General features: G+C 40.7%; 3 protein-coding genes across 15 annotated transcripts; 1 reads left to right on the forward strand and 2 right to left on the reverse strand.

Annotated features, from left to right (window-relative positions):
* The first annotated feature begins 808 nt into the window (after nucleotides 1-808).
* Nucleotides 809-2,545, forward strand: LOC122776493 (pro-neuregulin-4, membrane-bound isoform-like). Its single transcript, XM_044037068.1, has 5 exons — nucleotides 809-1,123; nucleotides 1,290-1,365; nucleotides 1,464-1,557; nucleotides 1,690-1,842; nucleotides 1,991-2,545. The coding sequence occupies exons 2-5, from the start codon at nucleotides 1,356-1,358 to the stop codon at nucleotides 2,061-2,063; spliced, it is 330 nt and encodes a 109-aa protein (XP_043893003.1). The 5' UTR covers nucleotides 809-1,123; nucleotides 1,290-1,355; the 3' UTR covers nucleotides 2,064-2,545.
* Nucleotides 2,546-3,132: 587 nt separating this feature from the next.
* lactb (lactamase, beta) lies at nucleotides 3,133-6,719 on the reverse strand. 2 transcript variants are annotated; one of them, XM_044037066.1, is made up of 6 exons: nucleotides 6,265-6,719; nucleotides 5,763-5,829; nucleotides 5,081-5,271; nucleotides 4,661-4,979; nucleotides 4,393-4,558; nucleotides 3,133-4,278 (listed from the first exon to the last, which is right to left on the reverse strand). In XM_044037066.1, exons 1-6 carry the CDS (start codon nucleotides 6,598-6,600, stop codon nucleotides 3,753-3,755), a joined length of 1,605 nt encoding a protein of 534 aa, XP_043893001.1. In that variant the 5' UTR covers nucleotides 6,601-6,719; the 3' UTR covers nucleotides 3,133-3,752. The 2 variants fall into 2 exon arrangements, with proteins under 2 accessions (XP_043893001.1, XP_043893002.1); XM_044037067.1 differs by having other exon boundaries at nucleotides 6,277-6,718.
* Nucleotides 6,720-7,788: 1,069 nt separating this feature from the next.
* On the reverse strand, nucleotides 7,789-18,600 carry tpm1 (tropomyosin 1 (alpha)). 12 transcript variants are annotated; one of them, XM_044035593.1, is made up of 10 exons: nucleotides 18,352-18,592; nucleotides 17,833-17,958; nucleotides 17,503-17,628; nucleotides 13,787-13,920; nucleotides 13,388-13,505; nucleotides 13,076-13,146; nucleotides 12,222-12,297; nucleotides 11,965-12,027; nucleotides 11,795-11,864; nucleotides 7,789-8,472 (listed from the first exon to the last, which is right to left on the reverse strand). In XM_044035593.1, exons 1-10 carry the CDS (start codon nucleotides 18,463-18,465, stop codon nucleotides 8,390-8,392), a joined length of 981 nt encoding a protein of 326 aa, XP_043891528.1. In that variant the 5' UTR covers nucleotides 18,466-18,592; the 3' UTR covers nucleotides 7,789-8,389. The 12 variants fall into 12 exon arrangements, with proteins under 12 accessions (XP_043891528.1, XP_043891517.1, XP_043891519.1 ...); XM_044035581.1 differs by lacking the exons at nucleotides 7,789-8,472; nucleotides 17,833-17,958 and adding exons at nucleotides 10,103-10,319; nucleotides 11,201-11,279 and having other exon boundaries at nucleotides 18,352-18,600; XM_044035582.1 differs by lacking the exon at nucleotides 17,833-17,958 and having other exon boundaries at nucleotides 18,352-18,600.
* Between the last annotated feature and the right edge of the window lie 378 nt (nucleotides 18,601-18,978).

The following is an 18,978-nucleotide window of genomic DNA, read 5'->3' on the forward strand; positions in this document are numbered from 1 at the left end:
AATAATAATACCAAAATGTCAATAGATGTGGTAAATAACACAGTGGTAACACTTAACAATACAGTATTTGTGATATTTTTGTGATAGGGAAGTATGATTATATCATCTTATCTCTAACACAATTTCCAATTTGGTAATAACCTCGTTTTGGTATTAAGGAGATACTGTTACAGCAACAACTAGGTATAAACAAGTATTAGATAAAGGCTTTGTAAAGGTACATTTCCACTCATCCATCAGTCCAGTGCAGAGCTTGTAAAAGAGGAATAGTTTTATACATACATACAAAAACTTGGCTGTACAAAAAAATGTGGTATTGGTTAAAAAAAGTAATGTCATAAATAAAGTCAGTGGACACTATTTAGAAATACATCATAAAGTATGCCTCAGTCCAAATTATTAGACACATGACATTTACCAACATGCTTTCAAATGTTTCGACACTGGGCAGAGAAAAACTTTTTTTTTTACCATCTCCTCTGTGTTGCCAGGGTGTGGTCCGAGTCTTATGAGCATCATCACCACACGTCCTGGACACATTTTCATGCAAAAACCAAGCAGCAAACAATTGAACAAACTCAACGAGATGACCCGTCAATGAGTCACCTAACGGTTCTGAACATTAAGCACTGGCGATTTGTTTGAAGAAGTGGTGCAACGTGTTCTCAGGTGTCCAAAAAATGTTCCCACGATTCCATTCATGCCTCGGTTGCATACCTGACATTCAGTCGTTTCTCACCAACCCCAGACACGTTGCGCACGACAGGTGATTTCCTCACCCAGCCTCTGCAGTCAGTCTGACGAAGGTTTCAACACTTTCCCAGAGGCTTTAAATGGTTTTTGACCTGTAATAGCTATTTGTGAATTACTCACACAGCCGCAGCAGATGGAACTATTAATGACACACTCCAAACAATTGCCTGCAATCAATGGTGCAGTGGTATCCTGACGTTTGGGCTGCCATTTACAATGTGGACAAACTGCAATCACAACATTTTTGTAGGCCAAGGGAGGAACACGCCCACGACAGTTTCTTCACAGGTCCAACAAAAAGCAGTGGAGAGTGACAGATTATAATGACTCACCTTCACCAACTACCAAAAGCTGGGATTTTCAAGAGCTGGTAAGGAAAGACTTCTGCTTTATTATTTTATACAGACAGGGTATCGACATCCTCTGATAACTTACATGATTCACCCTTGACATTTAAAGCTGCTCATGTATGTGGGTTTGTTTTCATTGCTGGCATCTGAAACTTCTTGTTATGTCACTCTTTCCTCGTCGGTAAGAGATTCTTTCCACGCAGTGGCAGAAATTCTTGTAGTCCTAGGAAGACAACACAGACCACTTTCTAAATGATGGCAGGTAAAACCAACACAATATCCAAACTAAGCAGCTTTGTTAAAACGTGAATATTTACTTGTGTTAAAGCACTTCTTCTTCATGTTGCTATGTTTGTGTAGAACATGGAGCCCCCTGTGAAGGGCAGGAAGCCACTTTTTGCATGAATGGAGGGACGTGCTACAAAATACCTTCTATGAACACTCTCTCCTGCGTGTAAGTTCAACACATAAATGCCCACAACTGTAGGATGAATCTTTAGGGAACACCTTTATATGAGACCTAGCTGATATTAAAACAAGGAAATCTCTCCGTGCCGACAGTGTTTTATATCATATCTTACTTCAGGTGCAATGAGGATTACAAAGGCAGCAGATGTGAAGAGTACCAGCTCCAGGTCAAGCACACCAATGCTCAGGAGGCAGGTTTAATTGCTGCTGTGGTCATTATTGCCCTCCTCGTCTTAGCGTTGCTTGGACTTGTCATCTTCTACGTACGCAGGTAAGAGCATTAAATTATTATTCTTACAACATCTAATAATAATAATAGTACTTCATGTGTTATTTAGCGTTATTATGTCAGTATTATTGAACTTAAGCCAGGACATATCATGTTGAAAGTAATGACCATCACTTGCGTCCACACACAGGATGATGAAAGCCAAGCAGCAGAGCCAGCAGAAAAATCAGCACGAGTACTGGAAAGTCAAACCGCGTGTGTAATTCTGTACATATTGGCTTCTCTTTGTGTTGGACGGGATGAGGAAATAATAATATGATGTGACAATGAAAAATGAACGGACGGAGGAAAAACTGCTGCACTGACCATAACTTAAGTTGAGACAAGTGAAGGGCTGATAGCTGATTAATAGTCTCATGCGATTTTGGATTCCATCCAGTTTGCTACAGAAAGGTGTCATCCATTAAAAACGCGCTGACAAACAGGGTGTGAAACAAGTGTGAGTGGGTGGGAATTGAATCACACCTTTGTAACACATTGGAAACTGGTGTTACTCCTGTAAAATCACATTTCAATCAATGTGCTTTGTCGAGAGAGATTTTACCTAGCACAGTTGGACTATGAAAAATATTATATAATATCTAAATTAATAACATTTATATGGAATTTTGAAACTATTGTATTAGTTAACTTATTGTACATGTTCACTTTTTTGTAATTGTGTAATTAAATCATTTGACTCTGATCTTTTTTTTGATTTATTTTTTGGAGGGGGCTGCACTTACACACATGTACAGTCAAGTTCCTGATTGACAAGTCATTCCTTAGCTTCTAAACTTAACCAACAACTCATCATTCCTCCGCCTGTAACCTATTCTTAACCTAATCCTGCATCCAACCTTAAGCCGTAACCATAATTGCCTCTTGAAGAAGTCAAGACTGGTCGGAATGACCTCACTTTTTAAAAACGTCTCCACTTGGCGGTTTTAAACACACACACACACCAAACTTAAAGATGTAATGTGTGGAGGAGTGCGTATAATTATCTTATCCCAAGCCATTCATCAGTCCCCTTCCATCTAAAAACAGGGGCACAGGCGATCCCAGGAGTTTTCTAATGAGAATGGTGGCATGAAATCATCTACAATTCAACTCCAAGAGGAGTTACGACTCATCGGGCTTCATTGACATTACTTTTGTTGCTCTCCCTTTTGAAGTTGTTCAGTATTCTCACACAATTGCAGCCAACTATGGAAGGACCTTTGCAAATAAGTAAACCATATCTGTCAGCTGAGTCACCGCTGAAAAGTTACATAAATGAAAATGTAGCACTTCCCTTTAGGCATTTAATGTTTGTTAAATTCAAAGAAAAGTCAGGGTTGTACTTGTGGCTGAAGTCAGTTTTTACAGAGGTACAAATGGGATCTCAAAAGAGAAAAAAAACAACAACCTTGAGTTGACAGAGCCAAAATATTTGGCCAGTAGACAATAGGGTTTTTCCAAAGGCATGTCAAGATGCTATGAGGAAATATCTGAGGAGGGTGGTAAGATCATTGCATGTGACATCATGAGAGACTCTCACATTTCCTGCTGCTTTGCACAGAAACTACGTTAGTTCCATTGTGTATGAAATACTTTTATTTCTATGAAATACATATATTAAAAAAGTACTGGATTGTATTGTTGGCGGTTAAAGGTACTACTACTGATATAGGTCAGTGGCAGTTTCTTTGTGTATAAAATGCAGTGCACTGCTTCCACCTAGTGGCACAATGACCTCCCTGCCATGGGTTGGATTTGAAAAAGACTGAATATACTTTGCAATCTGTAAAATAGCTATAAAATACATGATTTTTAACATTTCTTAAAACCTCCTCTGGACACATTTATCAAAATTACACCTGAACACAAGGTCTATCTAAAATGCTTCTCGGTAAAATGTAAACTTTGTTTTAGAGGCATCTGGCTTTGTCGAACTCATGTGCAATTTTCAGTGCCGTGCTATTGAGTCCCACAGACTGCATGTTAGTGATGATAGTGACCACCACTCCCTGTGGCAGGTAAGAACTTTGTCCTTGGCACTGCTCTGTCTCCTCACTGGGCAACACCAGGAGGACACTGCTGGCCCCTACAGCGCCGCCTGTGTGTGATACGTAGTGTCTGCGCCTCCTGCACTGACCATATTTCTGCAGTTTCTCCACTACCAGCCAGCCCTGAGCATACAATCCATCTTTATCCCAGCTGGCCTCCGTCTTGTCAGCCGGTGACCACAGATCTATGGCAGTTTTGGGTTGAAGGAAGCCTGGCAGTAAGGCATCAGAGTCCTGTAGGTGCGCCACCTGGTAGCTGTAAAGCAGAGCATTACCAAACAGCAGCAGGTCTCCCGCAGTGGAAAGGAAGCCACCTCCTGCCCACTTGTAGGAGTTGTCCACATATGGGCAGTTAACAACACGACCTCTCTTGTTGAAATGATAATATCTGTGAAGAGACATTGGATTTGTGTAATTATAAACACAATCAAAACAACTTAAAATAAAGAACAATAACTCTCTGATAATTTAGACATAGTTTGACACGAGTTATTCCTGTTACCTGGAGCGGTGATAAATGATGGGGTCATTCTCATCAGGCACAGTATGGAGCATTCCCAGTTCCCGAAACATGTTCATCATGACATCCAGGAAGCACTGGCCAGCAGCTCGCTCCACAGCAGCACTAAGCAGGGTAAAGGCGTGGGTGGAGTACAAAAAAGTGGTGCCTGCATGTAGCAAAACATCAATCTAATGTATACTGTTTATAGGTTGACACTGAAAATGTGTCATTATTTTATTCATGTCTAGTAAGAAAATATGATATTTACCAGGTTTATAAATGAGGGGGTCGTCCTTGAAGAGGTCCAAGGCCTGAGTAACACTTTCAAAGTTGTCCTTCAGGTAGTACTCCTCATGCTCAAACTCTTTCTTCTTCTGAGCCGGAGTGGCCTCTTTGTTTTTAGAGTCCTGTTCTGTTGTAGGTTTATCTTTGTTTTCAGATAAGCTCTTTTCAGCCTCTTTCTTTTTAGCTGGTGGCTTTAACAGTCTCTTCGCTTTCTCCTTGTCCTCTCTCACTTTTTTGGCATCCTTCTCGTAATGTCGTATACCACTCAGGTGGGAAAGAATCATACGAGGGGTTATAGTGACCTGAAAAATCACAACAAATAATGTGTATGACAATTGAACACAAGATAGAGCTGTTAAGAAGAAAAAACAAATACATTTTTGCATTAGTTCAAATGACTTACATCTTGTCCATCGAACTGTTTTTGGGGAAATTCTGGGACATATTTCTGGACTGGAACATCCAGATCCAGTTTCCCTTCCTCACATAGTCGAGCAGCAGCTGCAGCTGTGAGGGGTTTACTGATGCTGGCAATTCGCATTACTGTCTCGGGGCTGCACGGCACACGATTCTCCAAATCAGCAAAACCGATCCCTGAAAAACATGAAACAGCTTGATTCATGAAACATACGTGGAAATGCAAAAAAAAACAAACAACCTACTGTACTTTACTGAACCGTTCCACTCGGTGGAAACAGGGCTTTATAAATAGCATCAGCATCACCTGTACTTGACTGCATGTTTACAACTGTTTCCTGAAATATTGTGATGCCGAAAGTTGCACATTGCACCTTTTACATTAATCAAATTATCAGTTTGTTTGAGTGTCTGTGTGTGCATATATAGTACACATCATAATGTTGGTTTTCATTTTACTGAGTCACTGAAAAGAAATATTAATGATTTTCCCAATACTTGAGTATTCCAATAATTCACCACAATCAAATTATTGTGAGTGCCTTTAATGCAATGCACTATAAAACTGTACATTGTCTCATCCCGTGATGTCTTGAGAGACACAGTTGGACAGATGAGACTATTTACATTGGTTCTGCGGTCTACAAATGTCCTAATGTGGCACCAACCTTCACACCAGACCTGAGCACCATCCACAGAGACTCCAACCACCATCCCAGGAGCTGCGACCTCAGCCTGGCAACAGATAGGAAAGACACTGAGCAGTGAGCACACACGGGCAAGAGTGTAGGTTTGCATATGGATGGTTGGAGAAAGCCAGATTGTCCCTACAAATATTGGAGACAGGGAAATGTGTATGTGTGTGTGACTGCTGTGAGAGGAGAGCAAGAATGAGCGAGTGGATTTTACAGGCAAATGTTTTTGTCTTCCCCTTTCTCTCTGGCCTGCACTACTTAATACACATATCAGTTTGTCCAGGCCTACTCGATTCCTCTTTTGAAGTCTCTTTTTTGGTGGCAAAAAAGAGAGGCTCAAGGTAGGCTTTAGACAAGGACCTTGGAGATTTTACAGAATTTTAGGAGCCTCAAGCCTCTTAAGTTTGGGAGGTTAGCACAAGGGAGAGACCACATGCGGGTCAACAATGGGACAGTCAGTGGGTGACAGGCCTACCTCTGAGCCTACCTTTATCCGCTCCAGCAAGTCTCTGCTCTTTCTGGCAGCAGCGCTGTATCGATCAGTCCTCTCTGCTCCTGCAGCTTCATCATCACACCAGCTGTATTTCAGTCCCACAGCTAAAGCGACCCCCAAACCGACGCCACACATCCATAGCTGGCACCTCGCTCTGTATTTATATCCGTTTGGACTCGGACGCGGAATGTAAACACTCCGCCGTTGTTGCTGTTGTTGCTGCTTCACCCGCAGTCGTAGCTTCACCAGAGACTCTCGCGGTGAAAACAGAGGCCACGGGGCAGCACACATGCGGTTTAGCAAAAACAACCGCGACATTTTTGTTAAACGTAACTGTTAAGTGGTGGCTAAAGCTCGTGAGCGACAGTTACAGACACTTGACTGAACTAACGGTAGCCCCTTGTTTACTTCCTGTATGCATCATTGATCTAGGCCGGATAAATCGAGAGACGATAGAGGTCAACATCGAGCTGGCTATGAAGAGTTACATGTCATTGAGGGATTTGTGTCATGATATTTAATATAGATACAGACGGAAGGGAGTAAAATATTGTACTCAAGCAAAACTATCACAATGATATAATTTAACTTAAGTACAAATACAATTAGAAGTCTAAAAATGTAAACAAATAATTCAAGTAAAAATAAGTAAATATTTGCTCATATAAATATACTTTCCTTGGATTTTAAACCAAGGCCCCTACTAGACCAGACTGATATTGCACCTCAGCGTTGTCATTTTGTTAGGAAATGTGCAATTATTCAAAGTAACCAACTGACTTGTGGGGCACTGGGGGCCTTGGCAGTTGCTTGATTTGTGCAGATGATATTTTTTTATGATATAAAGTGAAGTACATGAAAATTTAATTTCAGAGCCATGTCACCTACTTCCTTAGAGGATACCAACCCATACGATAACCTTAATACATACTCAAATGTTACTGTAGGCCTCTGCCTCGCTCTCTCTCTCACTCACACATACACACACCCTTATCTCTGCTGCTGTAATATGCAGACTTTGACAAGAGTATGTGACAACTGCGAACTGTTAGCACAATGGAAGCACATGTTTTGACCACAACAGCTGCTGTGTTAAAGTGTATTTGCATATTGTTTATCTTGTATATTGTAGGTGCTGTCCTCTTAGATTAAAACTTCATAAAGGAGAAAAATGTGTGTTTAACTGTGGTTACTTCATGGTTTACACAATAAATCAGTAAATAAACTTCCATTGGAACCTATTAAGCATGGAAGTTGATACTCATACCGAGTTGATTTGGTTCAGCTGTGCTTTGTTTAAACAAAACAGTGTTTTTCCCATGAAGTGAAAGTCAAGCTGAGGGTCAAATGAAAGTGAGCGTTGTTTGTACTGAAAATAACATATCTATACATCGGTTTTCATTTACTTTGCATTACCTTAGGTGTTATTCAATCACTCCAAAATCTCATGGTAAGGGCAAACTGGACAAACGAACAACAAATGCACTTTAAACAAAGTTACAAAAAAACTTTCAAAACGTGATTTTATTTTAAAGTTATAATTTGTACATTTCAAATATGATAAACACTTGAAACATCTACATTAAAATATTGCTAAAACAATGCAGAACCAGATGACTGTAATCATATTTAACAGAAAAAAAATGCACAAATTTTGAACAATGTTTTTACAGAAAAGATTATACTGAAATGCATTAGCATTTTAAGTCATCGCTTAAGAATACAGTAGCACCAGTATACATACAGACAGGAAGAGCCAATGTATACTTATGTTTGAGGGGAATTTTTTTGAATTTAAAAAATACAGGATGCAAAATGTGCATGATGTTGAACTTTATATTGAGTGCAACATTTCTTTGCTTTATCCTTTGCATGTGCATAATTGTTAGGGTTTCCCTTTGGTTTTGCCCCTTGGTCGAGTTCTATTGAAGGCAGAGTGGTGCAAAAGAAAAAGCATCTGGCTGTTTGTTCTCCTCCATAGACAGGGTACAAAGAGAGGGGTTCATGGTAAGCAAGGTGCAAGTACAAAAAGCAAAACCCCAGTATGTGTGTGTGTGTGTGTGTGTGTGTGCGTGTGTGCGGGCAGGTATGGGGTCAGACCATGGTTTCACAAATTATTCAGTTCCATTAGAGTCTGGTCCAGCATCTGGTGCATGTCGAGGTTTTCTTCTTTAGCATGTGAGAGTTTCTCTGTTAGAAGAGAACATTTCAGAAGTTTTAATCTCACACAAGCAAGCACAGAACACTCAGTTAGTGAGGTTACATTGATTATGAAGCTGACTACATCATTCATTCACAGAACACAGCAGAAACACACTGGAGTAATCAACAACCATGCGGCCAATTACTCAAGCAAATTTCACACAAACAATAAGTGACAAACAAGTATTATACCACAAATTTAAATTGCAAAATTAGATTTTAAAGACAATTCCTTCGATCGCACACTGCATCACACTCACATTATCAAAACCTCAACAAAAAGGTGAGTCACACAATTCAGTCCTAATTCAAGGCTACTAGTACTTCATTAGTCACAGGCGTTTTTTATTACGTTGCTGGTAGAGGTAATTTTTGCAGTCAGAGAGCAAGTTGAAAATACGAGAGCAGGTGGAAAGGAAATCAGAGGGAAAACAGGGAAAGAGAAAGAGCGATGCCTGTAGACACCTACCTTCTTTAGAATGATTCACCTAAGACTTTTTTCAGCTTTGTCAAAACACACTGAAAATGTATGAACTGACACGATCAAGAATGTTTCGATGTTCTTGTTTTTAGGAGGAAGTTTTGCAATTCCATTTTATTTTTTTCTGTTTCTGGAACATGTAATGTATGGTAAGAGGGTGTGTAAATAAAAACATGGCAAAACTATTTAATTAAAGTAAAAATCTTTATATTTGAGTACTATGGGTAGTAATAAAAAGAAAATGTAGCTTATGTGAAGGCTGTGTCGCTCAGTTTAATACACTCAATTAAAAGTAGCATATGCTTAAATACAAATGAAATTAAATATACTATAGCCTAGTCCAGACATACATGTCTGATCAGTAAACTGCTCCAGAGAAAAAAACAGTCTCCAGTCTAAGTTTGTTTGGACAGTTTGAAGTTTCTTCATGTGGCTAAAAGCTTATATTCCTATACTCTCACTAATAATTTAAAACCTCAAAATACACTCAGAACTGCTTTCTGCCTATCTTTCTGTACTTGACTTCATGGAAATAAATGTAATAAAACGACTCAGAATGTGTGACTGTATATTTATTCAAATATATGACAGGATACTGTGTATCATACATAGCCCATGTGTCATAATCACCGATATAATTTTCATCCTTTTTTCCAGCAACCAGTTGAGACTCAACAAATCTCACATACTGTTCTGTCTCCCGCTATTACACCCGGTAATTTACTTCACCACAATCTTCCTGATAACAATCCAACACTAACTCCCTCCAGCTCTCAAATCTCTCCAGTCAGCTCATCCTGCCACAGCACCAAGTAATAAAAAGTTCTTGCATGCATCAATCTCAAATGCTAAGGGAGAAGACAACTTGGCTCAGCTTTCAGTCAAGTACCTGTAAATGCTTTAGTTTTATGTGCATACAGCACTAATGTGATATTCCTGATATCTCGCCTTCACAGAACAATACCTCAAGAAAATACAAAGAACATCCATTGAATCTACGAAACTACACCGAGAAAATCCAGGTGAAGCTCGACTAATGGTTTTGTTGGGATGCAGAAACAAAAACAAAACTTTGTGGACTTATCACAGCCACTTGAAAATAAATTAGAATGACAGATTAAAGAGATACAGCTTACATAGAAGGAAGGATGTTTATTTTTTACACAACGCAGAAAGATTCTAGGATTCTGTACAAGAGATGGGATGCAGTTAATGTTGACATGAGGATGAAAACAAGAGGAAGGAAGGAAAGCCAAGACAGAGAGGGAAGGGAAAATGGAGAGAAGGCTGGGGATAGCAGACAGATGCTGCTCAGCCGGCAGGAGGCGTCTTTGATGAGGTGTAAACAATTTATCTGTGTGGGAGAGAAGAAGTACAGTGAACCAGGGGGTTGTGTGGGACCTGGGGAAACTTGAGATGTGCACCACAATACACCAGAACCACAAGAGTCACGGCACTGCACCACAATGCACAATGGGAACGCATTGTGAAACAGAACATGCCGGCGAACACAAACAAACACCCTCTGATGGGAGACTTGTATGCTAAAAACACTGCGAGCAACGCTGGACGAGACAAATGTGGTGCACTCTGACAGTCTCAAACTCATGACCAAATGTTGAGGGACAACATTTGATTTAGTAGAACAGGGATCTCAACCACAGTCATGCATAAATATGACAGTTACGACTGATATGGTGACAGGGGCTCACAAAGGCCTTTCTTCTTTATATAAACAGGCCATATTAGTAGTAAAACAGGAAACACAACACTTAACATCATTAATTGAAATGCTTCATCAACACTCTACATTTCAATTCTCAACCTGTTGCATTCGTTGACTCAGACGTCAAAATATCATGTGCATAAACTCTTGGTAGAAAAAGCTTTTACTTTATATGTAAAAAGGTAACAAAACTCAGGGCTAAAAACACAAACAGACCCATGCTCTGTTTTTTTTCATGCACTGGATCACTTCAGCCCTGTTTATTGTATTCTCTAACAACAACGACGACACCGATACAAGGGCAATTCAGCTTAAATTACACAGACACAGAATAACATGATGTCTGTTTTAAGACCTTCTCAAAGACTATAGAGGAAAAAAAACACCTAGCCATTGTAAGTCTAGAGTGCATGCAAGAGTTGGATGCACTACATAATATTGGTGAAACGAGGTAGGGCAGTACAGAGAGGGAGGGAAGAAATGAGCAGGCACAGCAGGTTGAAAATTACATGGAAGTCATGTCGTTGAGGGCGTGGTCCAGCTCCTCGCTGATGGCCTTGTACTTCAGTTTCTGGGAATACAACTCATCTATTGGTGGGCCAGGGGAGTAGTGGGAGGGTAGTGCAGTGAAAGAGACCAAAGGTGGAGAGGGCACATGACAAGGAGGTGAAGGGTGAAGCATCCAGACCAGTGACAAGAGAGGGAAGAAGACGTGAAGGAGTGATATGAAAAGAAAGAAAAAAAATGGGAAAAAAAAAGAGGAAAACACAGTTACACCACAAATAATAGAATGGAAGTGCAGAACAGGGGCAAACTCCTCAGCAGCACTATGTCAACATCAAAACCATTGTTTTCTGCCATAAAACGAAGAATATCAACTAGGATTTAAGAGAAATGCTCAGGGTCCCCACAACAATAATGTGGCTGAAAAAGAGCCACGATGAAATTAAGATGAAAGTGGAAATAGATATAAAGAGGACAGCAAAGAAGGCTGTTTAAAAAAAATAAAAAATAATAAGTACTTACTCAAGCAGAATGATCATCATGAGAAAATAATTTCAGAGTAATCATAGTAACATTTAAAGAAAAAAAAAAAATCATACCTTCCAAGTCGTCAATGGTCTTCTCAAGCTTGGCTACTGATCTCTCAGCGAACTCAGCACGAGTCTCAGCCTGTGGAGGAGAGACAGATTTATGAGTCAGGCCAACACTGGTGATGTGATTCAGCATCTGTGACCTCTGTTTAAGGGCCCGTGGAATTAGGAAACTTTACCTCCTTCAGCTTGTCGGTGAGGACCTTGATCTCCTCCTCGTACTTGTCCTCCTTCTGTGAGTACTGTGGGACGAAAACAGGCACAGAAGTCAAATATGAATCTGTGGAGTCAAATATATTCAAAATGATACCACGTTCATCTTTTAAGACATTAATATTTATACTAAAGAGATCGGGCTCTTTTGCTGCCGATCACCAAACCTACAGAGGATCTGTGGAGTTTGACAGCATGCACTTGGCAAAGGGGTCACACTTACCTTCTCAGCCTGGGCCTCCAGTGACTTCAGGTTGTTGGTCACAGTTTTCAACTCTTCCTCAAGCTCAGAGCATTTGCTGACATTTTAAACGAGGGGTAAAGTAGTGAAAGAGAGGAGGAGGAAATGGAGAGAGGCAAGGACGGATAGAAGTAGAGCAAGACAAACGGGTGGAGGGAATGTAAGACAGAGAGGGAGAAGACACAATATAAAAAATAAGAACTACAGGGTGTAAACAAAGGAGGGAACCCCAAGAACCATAACATAGCAGGAATGTGGCTGTTGTCGTCACACAAAAATTAGTTGTGTTAAAAGGTGTATTTTGCAAATGCTCTCAGAGCTAAATATCATGCTTCTTAAAAAAAGTGTTATTCTTGTACAGTGCCTGCCATGTTAGAGGTGTGAAAGAGTCTAATACTCAGAATAAAAAAAATAAATAAATAAATAAAAAATAAAGGGAGGGGAAAAGTGAGCAAAGCGGAGACTTCATTCAGCAGGATGAATGAAAGTGAAAAGAGCCACTCATCAATATGTTAGTTTTTCTTAGTAGTACCTGTACAACTGTGGAGTTTAGGGATTTCATGCTTTGCTCCACAACCCTTAGCTCATCCTCCAATCTCCGAGCTCGTCTGTTAGTGGGTGTGGCGCGCGTGTGCAAGCCAAAACCATTCAAACCATGGGGAAGCATGCAAATGGTCAGCACAAACAGTGAGAACACAGGCCACACTGTTGAACTGGATACATGGTCTATACTGAATGTATTAGTGCCAAAGGCTCCGACTGTTCCTAGTGCCAGGGCTCATGCAAATAAGAATGCAGATTTAAGTTGCAGGCTGTGTAAAGGTGAAACAACTTACCCTTCTGAGAGCTCAGCGCGCTCCTCTGTTCTCTCCAGGTCTCCCTCAATGATGACCAGTTTACGGGCCACCTTTAAGTGCAGCACAACAAAGTGTCACAACACATCTAACACTGGAGAAAAAATGCATTTTTTTCCTCAATGTGAACGTGTACCACTCTAATATGATGGTAAACAAAAGTGTTGCCATATTTGCCACAAAGTTTGATGTTCAAATGTTTCGATTAAGATTCATTACATCAAAAGGTTTCCATTACGTCAATAACTGTCACAGTTGAGTATTGATTGCAGTATCACTGGCTGAAAAGCTCACCTCCTCATACTTGCGGTCAGCCTCCTCAGCGATGTGTTTGGCCTCTTTGAGCTGGATCTCCTGGATCTCCATCTTCTCCTCATCCTTCATGGCCCTGTTCTCAATGACCTTCATGCCTCTGTGGGAAGAAACAAATGATGCAAATGACATGTTAGGATTCAGGAGCGAAGATCCTGATTAATAGTCCGCAGTCACCCTGAGGAGACACACATAATGCACTGTATTGTAAATATACCTTTGAAGGTAAATTACTGATTAGTTATCAAAAAAATGGCGGCATGATCTGTCTCCCATCGAGCTCTGCAGCACAACAGGATCTATACAGTCTGCCACCTCATCTTTTTACTGCAAGAAACTGGGAGCAAAATGGCAGAGATCCAAAGCATCTGAGAAACACACCTCTCGCTCTCATCTGCAGCCTTCTCAGCCTCCTCCAGCTTGGTCAGGGCAGTAGCCAGACGCTCCTGAGCGCGATCCAACTCCTCCTCAACCAGCTGGATACGCCTGTTAAGGGAAGCGACATCTGCCTCAGCCTGGGAAGAGAAGAACATCATGTCAAAATGCCATCTTTAACAAAAAAACCTGAAAATGACACATCAAGTGCATACTTACAGATCAGCCCATACAATGTGTGCTTGTTGTAGTGGAGTGTGTGTGTAGTGTATGTTAATGCGTGTGTGTGTGTAGTTACTCTAAAGGGTTTCTGTGTAACACCTGTTAAGAAAACCACTCCCAGGAGGCTCCTCACTAACAATGTCCCAAGCTGACAAATATGAATACCCTGCCTCATTACTGGACCCGAGAGAGAACTTTAACAAGACTCAAGTCAAAGGGCCTGAGACAGTTACACAGGAAATGACTGCTCACATGGAAGGCTACACCTGCTCTCTGCATGGTGCACGTGCAAGTGTCTAAAACATTTGTGACATAAAAGCCTACTTTGCATTCATACTGAACATATAAAGAATATTAATACGTGAGCAGGCCTTTCGTGTGATCATTCAAAGCCATATCTACTTCTGCTTTCTGGTGTCTGCTCAGCAGACAATGAGACCTGCGTTTAAGAACAGGATACAGCTGCCGTAAGTCTGCTCCGCTCACAAGCGCTTTTCAGCCAGCTTTAGCCTGTGCAGCTAAAGGTCTGCAGCACTATCCAAAGTACAACTCGAGGTGTGAAGTATGACGAGGAAGTTAGTCATTATCTATAAACTAAACCAATGTGCTTAGTTTGAGGTTGAACCGTTTGGGTTTTTTTTCAATGGCTGATGCCGATCTTAAGAAACATGACAGTCGATGGTTGATATAATATATTTGACAGGCTCTCTTTATTTAGTTATTTATCTATGCATCTAGAACTTAAAAATAACAACAAATATTTCGGAAATTGCTTAAATTTATCATTCATCTGCATTTTTTTTGTTTGCAACGCAATGCACTTTTGTATTTTAAATTAAAAAAATAATGTACAAATATTAAATTCTTGAAACCGGAAGTAGAAAAACTTAACTTTTCCAAATTAACTTGATTGGTTTGGGTGATATGATGATGAGTATTTGGTCTAACTCTACTTTGTTTTATTTACAAAATCTAAGACTAAGCCTGAGATATATTGCATGTCTCTTTGGTAAGTTCTTTCCTCTCTTTTTCCACCATCTAAATGATGTTCACAGAGTGAAATCACGCTGCAGCTGAGACAACCTGTTGGCCTTATATGGGCAAGTCAACGAGCATAAGCTCACAGTAGAGCAATATTGCCACAGTTTTAAGTTGTCACTTCCTGGTTTCTGAAAACGTAAATTTTCAAATGTGTGACCTCGCGCCTGCTGCACAAAATAAGCGGAACTTACAGCAAGTGGGACCGTTATATAGTGAAGTGCGTCTCAGTCGACTGAAATAAAGTAGGGACAGATTAAGCCAACGCAGTGACACACACACACACTGACTGGTGTTGAGCTCCTGAGAACCTGAAGGCACCAGAGGCCTTTACGTTACAAATGATATGAGTTTATAAACCCTCACACACCGACTACTTTGTGGCGTCTTGAGCGAAAGAGAAAGAAAAGCTCATGTTACAGCAGTGCGGCGTATCAAAGAGAGAGTATCAAAAAGTCCGCTATTTCACAGACAAACTGGCTACATTATTACATGATGATGTGTTGTAAAAAGCTGCCTTCTGTTTATTCTTTTTAAACACGCTTACTTGTTCCCTGGCTTTCTTCTGCGCCAGCAACTCCTTCTGTAATCTTTCAGCTCTGTCCTCAGCACCGTCTACCTGCTCTTGCAAAGATTTGATTCTTCGTTTCACCGCATCCAGCGTGACTCCGGCCATTCTTTACTCCACAACCGAGTCTAAAAAAACATTAAATGCTACAGTGCAGCAGCAGCAGCACCGTTTCCGAGAAACTGATAAGCGGCGGCGCGGTGACGTCTATGGTTTTCTGCTAAAACGCTGCGTGAAGACACACAGACAGGCAGACAGACGGACAGGACAGGAGGGTGCGCAAGCTTTCTGAAGACGCACTCACCACTGTTTTTCTCCAGGAAGTGCTACTAACATCAATGATGGTATTTTTTTAACATGTGTTGAACAAACCGTCACGCAGTGAAAATTTGTTGTTTCGCCTTCGTAACATGAGATAATGTGAAATTTAATTGATATAAAGTCGTACGAAAGTCAATTTTGATGACAAGAAAACACCCCGGTCATTATCATGCTCGTGGTGGTGACTAATGGGGCTACAGCGCCCTCTGCCGGTCAACTCTCCACAATGCACGTGGTAATGAAGTATTACAGAATTCACTATTAAATACATATATAATACTAATTATAAAAAGCATATGCTGCTTCTCCTTATATGTTGATTTTGTTATTTTTCTCATGTAATAAACTTAATTTATTCTTGACTTTTTTATTTTAGTGTATATACTTTTTCTTTTCTGTCTTTTTTACAGCAACCTACCTACAGACTACATATTCCAATGGCTATAATTTGTGGACTGTCCCTTTTAAATATGGACAAAATACTAACATTACTACTACGTATACTAAACTACTAAATACTACTTGTAGTTAAGGTGACTTCAGCACATACCACCAAATATCATTATGAGCAAATTAGTAGGGATGCACTGTACAACAGTATCTACTCCTGTGAGCGATAAAAGGTAGCATCAAGTATTATAGGTTAAATTAAGCAAAGCCCAGTCACTATAGGGCCTAACTCCCTGAAGCAATCCAATTAAAGGATTACTACTATAGGGTTTCCTCAGAGGCTACATTTCTGTCGTTTGTGAGCCAAAATCTGTCTGCTGTACTTGAACTTGACCCGTGCAAAAGGGTTATTTGTCATGAGAATGTGTTTATGGAGACCTTTACAATGCCTCAATTTAAATTCTTCACATAGTTTTACTAAGAAGAGTTTATCAAAAAAAGGGGGGAAGTTTAATTGCAAACATATCCTAAAAGAATATTGTATTTAACATTTCCGTAGCTAAAGAGGTTTCATTTCTATAAATATGTTGCCTGTGACATGTTGATGGATAGCAGTGTGTGTGTGTGTGTGTGTTTTCCCTTTGGTAAGCAAAGAGCAGCAGCCTGTAAATGTGAGCTCTATCTTTACCATATAAAGCAGTGGGCTATATTTATCCAGCCATCCCATTGCTCATGTTTTTACTCTATAAAAAGACTTAGCCTGCCAATAAGGCTGAACACAGCTAGGTCAAAATAAAACAGACCATTATTATACACTATATGGATTGTTAATGTTTATCTTTTTATCAGTTTAAGAGGCAAAAAATGACTTTGGGCAGACCTGTAAGTGATTGTGCATGTGATGTTTGGCAAAAACATAAAGCGACCGTTCAACAGTAGTTGCACACATGATCAATCGTGTGAATTTGGAGGTTATAAGTGATTTTTTTTTTTTTCAAATTAGAAAATATTCTCTGTGATGACAGATTAAGTCACTCCACCACCGATTCCGCTTCTCTGTGCTATTGAACTGTCGCTTCACACACTCATAGTGACGATGAGGATGATGACGGTGATGACAGAGTGAAGGTGTGAGGGAGCGTGGAGCAGGAACGGTGCCATTGTGCAGCCCTCGCTTACTTACATCGGTGGCTTTCTTCTCAGCCAGCTCAAGTTTCTCCTGGGCGTCTTTAAGAGCCTCAGAGTACTTGTCCAACTCATCCTCAGTTCCCTTCAGCTTCTTCTGCAGAGCTACCAAATCGTCCTCAAGCTGAGGCCAGTGTCAGTGCAGCACAGTTTTCAGAGGTGATCAGCGAGGGAGACGGAGGTGCGTGAGCGCGCACATGGGCGCAAGAGCGCAGACACATGGACGCAGGAGAGGACAGGACAGGGACAGGGACAGGGACAGGACAGTGGAGAAAGACAGAGAGAGAGAAGAAAGTTAGGGGATATCATGCACGTCAGGATCAGATACCTTGGTGGCGGTTTCCTCCGCAGCCAGAAGCTTTTCCTCAGCTGTTTGAAATTCCTCAAACACTTTATCTCTTTCGTCTTCAGTTATGCGCAATTTCTTTTCCAACTCTCTCATATCGTCCTCTAACTACACATGCATTAGAAAAACAACACGGAGTTAAACATTATATGGGAATAAAACATTCATTATAAAGTTACATTTGTCTTTATCAAAGCATTCTTTTGCCGGCTACGTTTACATCATCAATTTCCAAACACAGCGGAGAAGAGGATTTAAATCATCCAAAAGTGAAAGAAAAAAAAAAAAACAAAGAATAAAGGAGGATGTGTTATTCTTAATTGAATCCTCATTTGGAATGATCCACAAGAGTAATTAATCCGCATTAAGGACGCGATCCATTTAAAGGGCAGCATCTTTTATTCTGCTACTGGTAATCCTGTTTTCTTTTGTTTGTCTATGGATCTTTGAGATTTTCCACAAAAGAGAGGGAGGGGGAAGAAAAAAACACTATCAGCCGACCTGTTTGCTTCTGTCCTCAGCTGCTTTCTTGTCTGACTCGGCCTGCTCAGCTCTGTCCAAGGCATTCTCCTTGTCGAGCTTGAGCATCTGCATCTTCTTCTTGATGGCATCCATGGCTGCTTTTTGCTGTTCGGCGGCACCAAAACGTCCAAATGAAAACCTGGGAGGCTGGGAGAGGGGCCTGGGGCGACTGTGCCTAACTGAACGCTAAGCTGGAGTACAGAGTCTGCCTGACTGTGCCCTGTCAAATATGTACTTTCAAGGGGGGGTGACTGGATTCCTTTGGACATCCAATACTTTTTTTGGAGGAGGCGTGTGTGGGTGCCCGGGCGTTTTTTAAGGATCTGCTCAGTGATTCGTTGCTCCCAAACATTTGACTTTTGATACGCCTTTATATGGGATGTGATGGACAAGAGGGCAGCTCCCACAGAAAGGCGCCCTACTGGTAATGTAACAGAAGCCATTTAACTAAGAAGGTGCACATGGAGACCATTCCTTTAAACGCCATTAAATCTCTGCTTGGCACTTAAATTATTGTTGTTGTTTTTCTTCCAGCAAATGTGACAGCCCGTTTAAAGTGCTAGTTCATACTTGTTGTCCAAATCTGGGACATGTTTTGTTTAACAT

Source organism: Solea senegalensis, linkage group LG10 (genome assembly GCF_019176455.1).
Source record: "Solea senegalensis isolate Sse05_10M linkage group LG10, IFAPA_SoseM_1, whole genome shotgun sequence".
Taxonomy (NCBI): Eukaryota; Metazoa; Chordata; class Actinopteri; order Pleuronectiformes; family Soleidae; genus Solea; species Solea senegalensis.

Coding starts and splice junctions, on each gene's coding strand:
- LOC122776493 (XM_044037068.1), top strand. Junction 1,558..1,689: donor ATGAACACTCTCTCCTGCGT/GTAAGTTCAACA, acceptor ATCTTACTTCAG/GTGCAATGAGGATTACAAAG. Junction 1,843..1,990: donor GTCATCTTCTACGTACGCAG/GTAAGAGCATTA, acceptor GTCCACACACAG/GATGATGAAAGCCAAGCAGC.
- lactb (XM_044037066.1), bottom strand. CDS start 6,600: ATGTCGCGGTTGTTTTTGCTAAACCGCATGTGTGCTGCCCCGTGGCCT. Junction 5,272..5,762: donor TGCTCAGGTCTGGTGTGAAG/GTTGGTGCCACA, acceptor CATGTTTTTCAG/GGATCGGTTTTGCTGATTTG. Junction 4,980..5,080: donor AACAGTTCGATGGACAAGAT/GTAAGTCATTTG, acceptor GTGATTTTTCAG/GTCACTATAACCCCTCGTAT.
- tpm1 (XM_044035593.1), bottom strand. CDS start 18,465: ATGGATGCCATCAAGAAGAAGATGCAGATGCTCAAGCTCGACAAGGAG. Junction 17,959..18,351: donor CTGAGGACAGAAGCAAACAG/GTCGGCTGATAG, acceptor ATGCATGTGTAG/TTAGAGGACGATATGAGAGA. Junction 13,921..17,502: donor CTGAGAAGAAAGCCACCGAT/GTAAGTAAGCGA, acceptor TTCTCTTCCCAG/GCTGAGGCAGATGTCGCTTC.